The sequence below is a fragment of the Vigna angularis genome, chromosome 3 (assembly GCF_016808095.1).
Source record: "Vigna angularis cultivar LongXiaoDou No.4 chromosome 3, ASM1680809v1, whole genome shotgun sequence".
NCBI lineage: Eukaryota > Viridiplantae > Streptophyta > Magnoliopsida > Fabales > Fabaceae > Vigna > Vigna angularis.
Genome location: NC_068972.1, coordinates 13,747,736 through 13,758,447, shown reverse-complemented (window position 1 = coordinate 13,758,447; position 10,712 = coordinate 13,747,736). Strand labels below are relative to the sequence as shown.

Sequence of the window (10,712 nt, the reverse complement as noted above, 5' to 3'; positions counted from 1 at the left end):
CAGCAACAAGTCTCCATCTCCAACTGTCACTTTTTCTCTTTCTCTTAATTTTCACTTCCGTTAACACAAAATTTATTAGAAAAAACAAATTTTACATTGTATAAATTTAAAACATTTATAACTTCTGATGAGTTTTAAAGTAGCATGATTCCATAATATAATCTGTTAAAAAAAATTTCCCCACTTCCTTGTCTTTAAATAATCAAATTTGAAAATTTATGCTTAAAATTACATTCATGCTTACAATGGTGCAATGAAAGAGAAGTATGTTTGTTGAGTACAAAATAAAAAGTGAATAAAAGAAAAAATAGTTAATTCAGTTTATCACTGGGTGTTCGGTGAATCTCATGAAATTTGAAAGGAAAATGGAAAATGTTGTGTTAATGGAAGTGGAAATTAAGAGAAAGGGAAAGTGAAGGTGAGAGGGGATTGGGATTTGAGTTTTAAAAAATAAAAAGTAAAATTGGTAAAAGTAAAAAGTGTAAATTTGGAATTTAAAAAAAATGAGAAGGTGTAGAGAGAAGATGGGGTGGTGCAAGGAGCATCACACTTTAACTTTTTCTGTTAAACATAGAGTTGTCAAAACGGAAAATCCGGCTCGACCCAGTCCGACCTACCACGGCTCACTACGGGTTGGTTACTTAGTAAGTCAACCCAACCCGACTTACTTATTAGCAAGCTGAAAAAGTTCGAATCGAGTCCGACCCACCACGGGTTGGTAGGTTAAACGGGTTAACTCAGTAGCTCATTTATAGTGTTGTCAAAATAGGTTGTAATCCGTAAGCCAACTCGATCCACCACGGGTTTGAGTTGGTTGGGTTTAAAAAAATATATAATTTTTTTATGCGGGTTAATTTTCTCGACTCACTCGAATTGAACCCGTGGTAAGTCGGATTGAACCTGTGGTGAACCGGATTGACTCACCAACCCACCTAATTTAATTTAAAAAAATATTATAGATTTATCTATTCAAGACTCTAATATTATAAATGAACAACTGATAAAAAATTAAATATTAAAAATTTATTTGTTTGTTTTTTTACTTTGTTTTTGGATTACACTAAAATTATAATATTTTTAATTTAAAAAAAACTTATAATTTTTTTAATTTAAAAAAGAACTTATAATTAAGGGAGATAAATAAAAAATTATAAATTGATATTATAAATTGTGACTCTTACTTCATAATAAAAAATCTATAAAATGATATTAAAAATTATGTAGGACAGTAAACATGGAAACAATTAAGATTAAGACATTGTATAATAAGTTTACCTAGGGAATCCTAAAAAATATCCTTCATTTTAAGGAACTTGTTTAAATTGACTGAAATATGCAGAAAACAAAACACAAATGTGTTACATTCTAAGTCATGTTGGGCTTAATTCCAAGGATGGACATAAGAAATTGGAGTTTCTCCTTGATTTCTAAGGGGTGGATGGAGTTCTCATTGAGAGATGTTGGAGGCTCAACTCCAGTGAAGATGTAAAGAGCCTTCAATTCATCTGCACATGATGCTTCCTTTCTACCTTCATATCCTACTATCTTCCTTATCACATTAATCTCTTTCCACATCTTCTCATCACCCAATACTACCTGCAAAAGCTTCAGTAAACACTCCCATAATAATCAAATATGTTGCAATAAAACTTTTAGTTTATGTATACAAGTTTAATCATACACTAAGTGAATCATTTCCACATAGAATGCAATTAATTAGGCATTGACCTCTTCAGAAGAAGAGATAATGTTTTCTTCAGAGGAGCATTCAGATGGCCAAGACTCTTGTTCTACAGAGGAAACAAGAACTTCCATAGAATCTGTGCGTCTGCCAATAATTGAAGATTCTGCAACCATACAAATTAATTCAGATATCAGGGCTCAAAACAAAAGTTAGTCCTCTAGACACTGTAAAATGGCAGACATATTCTATGGTCCATACCTTCATGCAAATCAATTGTGTATGTCTTCTCATCAGGGTCTATCTGTTTTCCATCAAACAAATCATGTGCACTTTCATTAGCAATTTCTCTAGCTTCTGCATCTTCCAAGTACATCCTTTCATTTAACTCATGCATATGAGATTCTTGATTTTCTGAGTCCTGAGAAGAGTTCTCATCCATTTGAATGTTATAAACCATTACTTCAATTGGTGAAGCTTCAATTGGTTCAGCTGGAATCAGTAGTTCAGAAGGTTCAGCCAATGACTTCCTTGAATCATTTGTGGTGTCAAATTCTTTTCCTTCTAACATGGTATCCATATTTTCATCATTTCTTGAATGAAGCATCTCCTCCCGTAGATTTGGATCTTCTTCCTTTCTCAAGTCTTCTCCAGTTTCCCCAATGGTACTAGCTTCTTCTGCCAATGATTCTTCCATATCTTCAACAGAACCAATTCTTTTACCCCTTTCATCTGCCCCTCTACATATTCCTTCTGCATATTCTCCTCTCTCCCTAGTCTTATCAGTTCTACCCTCATCTCTAATTTTTTCTAACAGTCCCTTTGTTTCTCTTTGTAACTCTGCTTCCTCTATATCACCCTCCATGGGCTGATCCTGGGATTCATGTAAAAACAAAGTTTTAACCTCAAAAGTCTTAAATTCTTCATAGTCCTCACTAAATGGTTGCACTTGCACTCCATTATTTTCTCCTGGTGAGTTTTCCTCAATTCCATCAGTGGCATCTTCTTCTCGTGGACCACACTCACTCCCCACTGTCACATTTTCTCCATTCTTCATACCAAAACCATCGATTTCAATGTCTCTCTTTGCTTCATCTACAAGGGCTTGTTCCTCTCTATATATCTGCATATCATCACAACCACCCTGCTTAAAACATATCCTTTTAAGCAATGGGGGATTCTGGAGAGTAGGCCTAGGGAGCAATTTACTCATTAAATTCTGAGTGCATACATAGCTAGCCAAGAAAACTGCATAAGGCATAGAAAGAGCAATGACAATAACAGAAGCCACCGCAAGAGGTGGAACAAGCACAGGAGCAGCTGAAGCTATGAAACCAGCCACTAAGATCTTCTTTCCAACACAGACTCCCATTTTGAGCAGCCACCTCATCATGCAACCATTTGCAGCATTACTTTTGGACGAGTATTTTCTAGTATCCCACTCTTCATCTTCCGCTTCTTCAAATTCCATCCTATAATATATACACCAACTAATGCTATTGAAAGTTGAAACAAAAACTTGTGATATTTCTAGAGATTAAAGAGGTTTTCTCTATGCATGTCTATACGCCTTACATCAACATTACTAATTAGCAAGTGAATAGAGTGAAAACGGTAAGAGACCGATGCAGTCCAGGAAGAGAGGGAAGATAATAGAAGAATGTGGATCAGAGTTGTACCTGAACAGATTGTAAGATAAACAAGCTTGAAATCCCCAACCTCTAAAAGCTAACATGCTACTGTGTTTTTCATCTTCGTTCTGATTCTCAGCAGCATGTTGGGCAAAATGAGAAGTGTGTGTCTGATTCATTATTACAATATAGTTGTTGATGACACGTGCTATAAAGAGAGGGTTCAGTTGACAAATGTAGGCTAAGGAGAGTGCCACCTCGGTTTTATTTTGCATGTAACATTCAATATTAAATAGAAATGATACTTTGAAATTATTTTCTTTATTTTTTACTAATTTTTTTAAAGTAAAAATTTACTATTTTATAACTATTTTATTATTATAATATGTGAAAAATAAATATAAATATATTTCATTTTATCATTATTCCAATATCATATTATCATTAGTGTAATATCTTCTTTATGTATTAATCATGCAATTATTCATCTAGGTATTATAATATTGAACTATTTTTCACGTGCTTTCAATTTGATTATGAGTTTAACCATGCCAATAGTGTAAAACAAGTTTTATATAATTATTTTGTATAGTTGTCCAGTCACACACAGAACGGGTTTTCAACAAGGAGATTAATTCTAATGATAAACAATTTAAAATAAAATGTAATTATTGTGTTCTAATTAGGTTATTATTAATCAAATCTATAAATATAAATCTATAAATATATATAAGGTAAAAAAATAAGTAATTGTATTTAATACTTATTTAATAATTAAATTGTTTTTAACATGAAAACACCTCCTGACACTGTAAAACAAATGACTACTATGAATTAGGAGACCATAACTATCACATAGATATTAGACCTTAATCTCAATTCCCATGTCGAAACAATTATAAATGATATATATAATTTTTAAAAAGTTATTGAAAATTAAACAAATTTATTATATAGTAATTTATATTTAGATAATAATATAAAACTATTTTCCAAACTAATGTCATAACGTTTTCTTTTCTTTTTATAAAAAGTTTTACCGTTTATTTATTTTATCTTAGTCGTATTTATGGCTCAATCTTCTATATATTTCATTTATTTTTATTTTTGGATTGAGTTTTGGAAAGTTAAATAAAAAGGGGAAGTAAAAATTTATAAAATTATTTGAATTAATGAAAGAGAAGAAAATAAATAAGAAATAAGTTTTTTTATTATAATAAATATTAACAAAATACTAACTTATTTAGTGTTTTCTAAGTTAATGTTCGTCAAATTTTATCAATGCTAGTAAGATAAGTTTTACGTAAAGGTCAACCATATTTGTTTTTGCGAAGTTTCCAATTTTGTTTGCAAGGTTATAATAATAATTTTTGTATTTTGTATTTTTATATTTGGTAATATTTGAAACATTTTATTTAAGAAAATTAAAATTTAATAAATTTGAATTGTTCTATCCAAATGAAATATTTCAAAAATAATAAATAATTTAAAATAAAAGCAATTCAAATATACAATATTTAATTTTTGTTTCAAAAAAATTGAAAAATTTCGTATCAAAGCTAAGGATTTTAATGGAATAGGGAGGTGAAGGCAGTAATTACAGTGGGGCTAGAAGTAACAGCCCGAGCCATTGTTTGGTGACAGTGAGTGGGGACGTGCGCTTTCAACCGTCGTTTCAAGGAGAGAGAGAAAAGGAAGAAAGTGCGGTGTTTAGCGCCGGTGGTATCCACAGCCATGAGGATCGTTCGCAGAGACATCGTTCCTAATGGACCTGGTAGCGTTAAGGTTCAATTCCTATTCTCCACACTTCAGTTTCCTTAGTTCCATGAAATTTCTTCTTCACGTTTATTCTGTGCACTATGCAGATGGTGGCGGTGGATTCCGATGATCTGTGGTTTGCGTATAACTTGATTGCTCCCGGAGACTCTGTCATGGCCGTTACTGTTAGGTGCTATTTTCTCTCAATTCTTGCTTTCTTTGATCGCATAATCTGTTTTTCAATTTTCATATTTCTTTCGTTTTCTTGCTTGTTGTATTAATAGGAAGGTTGTTAGAGAGGCCGCTCATGGCGGTCGAGATGCAGAGCGCGTTAAGCTCAAACTGGAAATTAAAGTCGAAGAGGTATTTGTGCTATCAGTAGGATTTCTGTTCGGTTTTTCAGGTTGTGTTATCTTGATTTTGTTTTATACTAGGTTGCTGATTATGACAAAGAAGGTTCTATTCTGCGTGTTCGTGGAAAGAACATTTTAGAGAATGAACATGTCAAGGTAGTGAACTGCGACTGTCATCCAGATTTCTTCTCCAAATTGTTACTGCCGAACTTAAGTTTTCATCTTTGTAACTCGTTGCAGATAGGAGCTTTCCATACTCTAGAACTTGAACTGCAGCGACCGTTTGTGGTCAGAAAGGTATTTTCTCTTGAATCATTGTGCTTCTTGTTACAAATCATTTCGCAATGTTAAACTCGTGCTTCATATGCATATAAGCCAGGCCTTTTGCTTGCATCTATCACTGTGCCATTATGGTTAGAATAGAAAATGTAACCTAAGAAATGAGTGGTGAGGAATCTTTATGAAAATCACATTGTGATATAGTTCGCAGCCCACTGGTACCTTTTTGAATCACAATTACTGAATATTATATTCTGCCTCTTGTAGGATGTTTGGGATTCTTTGGCTTTGGAGGTGCTACAGCAGGCCTCTGGTACGTATCAAATTATATGAATGTCTCAATTCTTTTATAGATATTTTATAATTATGGAAATTTTAGTGGCGTAGTCTGTTTGCGTGGAAATTACAAAATATTCTAATTTGAAGAATGAAGATATTACTTTACCTATTTTCACTTGATAAAGTTGTTGAATTTCTACTTTATGAGATGTCTTAAATCTCCTGCACACCTTTAAATAGTTGTTTTAGAAAAATGGTGGAAAGAATGAAATAAATTATCATATAGAACCAGTCATGTTTTTCAAGCAAACAAAGGGTTAACAATCCTCATGTGGTCATTTGTTGTCTGACTGTTGGTGTAAATCTTAGTAATCAAAACTGTGAATGAAAATCCCATGCATATTTTGCAGATCCTGGTGCAAGTGCTGATCTAGCAGTGGTGTTGATGCAGGAAGGATTAGCTCATATCCTCCTTGTTGGTAGAAGGTTGGCTATAAATTTACTAGGTTTCATTTATATGTATTACTTATAATAGCATTTTATCCATAAGATAATTTGCTCAGCACTCATATTAAACTTGGTCACTGTTATTTTTGTTTTGATTTCTGTGGGTAACCACAAACACTGGAAATTAAATACACGTTCTGCTTCTTGTTGATACTCTAGTTTATGTTTTCCATGTAATTGTGTCATTACAATGAAATGATTCATCGTATTAATCCAATAAAACAGTATGACTGTTACTCGATCGCGGATAGAAACATCTATTCCTCGCAAGCATGGGCCTGCAATTGCTGGTTATGAGAAAGTAAGATCTGTCACCCTATTGTAAGACGTCAGTGAATGAATTATATAACTTGAGTGATACAATTCTAAAGCATCCCTCCCTTTTGTAGGCTTTGGATAAGTTCTTCGAGAATGTTATGCAGGTAAATAAGGACTTAAATTTCTTATCTTTAGCATTTATTCTCATTAGTGATACATATTCCATATTAAAAAAATTGAAATGGATTTACTGTGATTATAATTTTTTTTTCAATTAAGGTGTTTCTGAAATTAAAGCTAATGCTATAATGCAAATTCAAACACCCCTCAAAGCTATATCACCTGATTCTTGTTATGTTATATATGTGTAGCTAGTTTTGAATTGGTGTTCTTCATTAGTTGACTTATAGCCACTTCCTTTCCCCGAGCAATGAGATACTCACGGTAATAATATCATACCCATGCACCAAATATGGGCATCTTGTTGGATAATATTAGATGCCTGGATGAGAATGAGAATGCCAGTTATCAAATATCTCCTTATTGTATGAATGAATGTATTTTATATATGTTTCTTTACTCTTGGTTAAGAGGATATTATCATGATCTTTTGCCCTAGTATTTCTTTCTTATATTTAATCATATATATTTTACATTCAACAAAAAGTGTAAAAGGGGCATTGACAAATATACTGGAATTCTACGAATCTGTTTAGGCTTTCTTGAAACATATCGATTTCAACGTGGTTCGTTGTGCTGTAATTGCAAGTCCAGGATTTACAAAGGTGAGCAATTATTTCCTGTTTGCTTTATTCGTGGTGAATATTTACAAATTTGATTGTGTGTTTGCATGTATTATTATTAATAGTATAAAATCATCTTTAGTGGTTTTTGCTTGCTTAAGTGAAGACCGGATTTTGAAATTCTGTTTCTGTTTCAGGATCAGTTTCATCGTCACTTATTTTTGGAGGCAGAACGAAGACAGTTGCGACCTATTATTGAAAACAAATCACGCATCATTCTTGTGCATACAACTTCAGGATACAAGTATGGTTGCTTTCTTTATTTCCATATTTTCCTACTTTTTTAGTATGCTACAAAAGCTTCATAAGGTAATTAGAATTAACATGAACATGTGAAGATTGTTGTGCTTGCTGATCAATTAACTGTGGCTTGACTTGCTTAATCTTTCTTCTGTGTAATATTCTTATGTGTATTGACTAAAAAATATGGCTGCAAACATAGAGTAACTGACTCTTATTTTAAGGATTAACTTTTAAGTTCAATTGCTTGTGGGCACTGCTGTATTTTCTTTATCTTATCTCTTTAGCCTAATTATTTATTATCTGTAGGCATAGTTTAAGGGAGGTTTTGGATGCTCCAAATGTCATGAATTTGATAAAAGATACTAAAGCAGCACAAGAGGTACCATCAAAGCCCGTATCTTTTACTTTTCTCTTTGGCACTGCTGAAAAAATTCCGTATTATGTTTACTTATTTTATATTGAGTGTGGGTTAAGCTTTTATTTCTTTGTTTTTCAGGTTCGAGTTATGAAGGATTTCTTCAACATGCTTTCAAATGTCAGGTTTTCTTTTCAGATGCATTTGTTAACCTTGCCTATTTTTATGATTAGAATGCCATATCCTTATTTTTTAATTGCTTTCAGAATTAGTTCAACTTAAAAATTATGATGAAGTTAAAGACACTAAGTTTAGGTGGATCAATAAGGTCTTTGGTTAACTTCTATTTGCTCATAGTCATATACCTAAAAGAGAAGTATTGATCTTTTATACAGTTGCATGATAAATTGATCTAATAATGACTTGTAGTTAGATGTTTACTTTATTGAATTGCATGAGAAGCATATCTTCCATCAAATTTGCTTTCTGTTTTTCATTCTAAGATTTTTATTAGGTGTTTAAAATTCAAATAACATCATACTTTTATCGAAAGTAAAAGTTATCTCAATTATATTGTGCTAATACTTTCTCCTTATTATACTTCTTACGTAATGATGTTTAGTATTTGTTGAACCCAATCGAGAGTTACCAATGTAACTGGGTGGATGCTGGGTAAGCTAAAAAAATCATGTTCCAGAGGATTTATCATGGGAAACCATTATTTTTCTGTCTGTTCTACAAAAGTACATTTTTTTTTTCTTATTCTTGTGCACAAAAAGCATTAAAAATCTGGTTTAGAGTGAGAATAAAAAATCTAAAGGAAGTATCACCTTTGCATAAAAGGAGTACTCATGTTTCTCCCTTGGATTATTGTCTCTTCAAAGCTGTAGAAACAGCTTACTTAAATTTTGCATTTTTAGAAATATAGGAAATCCTGATTGAATATGTATTTGATGTGGAACAGGATCCATCACGCGCATGTTATGGAATGAAACATGTTGAGGTTGCCAATGAACGCCTAGCTGTACAAACTCTTCTCATCACAGATGATCTTTTCAGGTTTGCATGATATAATCGCAAAATATTCTTAAATGAAAGACAACATGCCGGATTGATCTATCAGATTCATACTTTGGCTTCCTGCGTCTTTTTTCTTTTTGTTTGTTTTATTTTAACCGTGTATCTTATGTATCTCTTTGTTCATCTTTGAAACTGGTTTAGATCAAACATCTTTGCAAACTACCTTTTACTTCAGGTTTTGTTTTAAAGAAAGATATTTTGGTTTTTACTTTTGAGCCCGTATAGCATTATCACTTAACTTTATCTTTGCATTTGCTTTCGCATCCTATTTGTTAACTTGGGATTTGGAATTTAATCCTGAAAATTCTCTGTTTGATGTTGCCATGGAGTTGTGTCTTCACTATTTGCTTTTGGTTATAGGAATTCAGATATATCAACAAGACAAAAGTTTGTTAACTTGGTCAACTCTGTTAAGGATTCAGGAGGATCTGTCCATGTATTTTCATCCATGCATGTCTCTGGAGAGCGTAAGTTTTACTAATTTCATTATTCTTTAACTTTTTGGGATATTATTGATCCTAGAAATTCATTGACTGAGAATGGTGAACAATTATTGAAAAAGAAGGTAAAAGTAATAAGATCACAATATATAAACTAAAACGTTATGCCTTTTTTTCTTCCCCCTTTTGTTATTTAGAGCTGCTTCACGGAAATAAATGAAATTTCTGAACAAACATTTTATGTTCTAATTTCCTGTCTGTTTGAAATTGAATATGTCAACTTTATATTACTGGACAGAACTAGCCCAGATAAGTGGCATTGCTGCAATTCTTCGGTTTCCTCTCCCAGATCTTGAAGACATTGAGATGTGATGGATAATGTTGGTCAAGCATGTTAGTGTTGGCCATGGCTCCTCTCTGTTTTATTATACTGGACTGGTGTTGCATCAGTCCCTGAGTACTCCCTGCGGATTTCTGGATAATTGAACGAGGAATTTGTACTATAAACCACAATGCCAATTAATAGTTGCAAGTCATTTATCACCCAGTGTTCCATATTTTTGGGTGAATTCCTTTGCTCATTGGTCTTTGTATTGAAAATTGATACTTTCCAATTTCCCATCATGTATATGAATCTGTTGAGTAATTATGATTGTAAACAGTCCTGTAATCCCTAGCTAAAGGGGATAATTGTTGATGTTCAAATGCTAAAAGCTATGGAGTGAGCAAATTGGTTTAGGAGAACCGAGTTTTTCTGGAGATTGTGGCAAGCGTGCAACTGTCTAAAATAATAGACTAATAGTTGGCTAATATATTGTTTTTGGAAATGAATGTTTATAATTTTTTTTTTAAATCCTGTTTGTGTATTTTTGAAAATTAATATTTAAAAGTACATTCATTCAGTCACAGCAAACATGTATAAGTTAAAGTTCTTGGGTCGTTAGTTTGTTATTCGAGGCAATCCTATTTCATTTATAAAATTGCTTGTAATTTTAGTCGACCATCAATAGCTGTAAAGTAGAAAATCTTACTGGCTTAATTTTTT

General features: G+C 32.4%; 2 protein-coding genes across 4 annotated transcripts; one reads left to right on the top strand and one right to left on the bottom strand.

Moving 5' to 3' along the window:
• Positions 1-1,221: 1,221 nt before the first annotated feature.
• Positions 1,222-3,483, bottom strand: LOC108323090 (uncharacterized). 2 transcript variants are annotated; one of them, XM_017555433.2, is made up of 4 exons: positions 3,361-3,483; positions 1,943-3,153; positions 1,729-1,847; positions 1,222-1,596 (listed from the first exon to the last, which is right to left on the bottom strand). In XM_017555433.2, the coding sequence occupies exons 1-4, from the start codon at positions 3,414-3,416 to the stop codon at positions 1,366-1,368; spliced, it is 1,617 nt and encodes a 538-aa protein (XP_017410922.2). In that variant the 5' UTR covers positions 3,417-3,483; the 3' UTR covers positions 1,222-1,365. The 2 variants fall into 2 exon arrangements, with proteins under 2 accessions (XP_017410922.2, XP_017410923.2); XM_017555434.2 differs by having other exon boundaries at positions 1,458-1,596; positions 1,682-1,847; positions 3,361-3,479.
• Positions 3,484-4,904: 1,421 nt separating this feature from the next.
• On the top strand, positions 4,905-10,426 carry LOC128195761 (protein PELOTA 1-like). 2 transcript variants are annotated; one of them, XM_052874308.1, is made up of 16 exons: positions 4,907-5,097; positions 5,178-5,260; positions 5,355-5,433; positions 5,505-5,579; positions 5,664-5,720; positions 5,970-6,015; positions 6,392-6,467; positions 6,714-6,789; positions 6,878-6,910; positions 7,463-7,531; positions 7,687-7,793; positions 8,099-8,171; positions 8,289-8,327; positions 9,112-9,206; positions 9,588-9,694; positions 9,966-10,426. In XM_052874308.1, the coding sequence occupies exons 1-16, from the start codon at positions 5,047-5,049 to the stop codon at positions 10,037-10,039; spliced, it is 1,140 nt and encodes a 379-aa protein (XP_052730268.1). In that variant the 5' UTR covers positions 4,907-5,046; the 3' UTR covers positions 10,040-10,426. The 2 variants fall into 2 exon arrangements, with proteins under 2 accessions (XP_052730269.1, XP_052730268.1); XM_052874309.1 differs by lacking the exon at positions 7,463-7,531 and having other exon boundaries at positions 4,905-5,097.
• Positions 10,427-10,712: the final 286 nt, after the last annotated feature.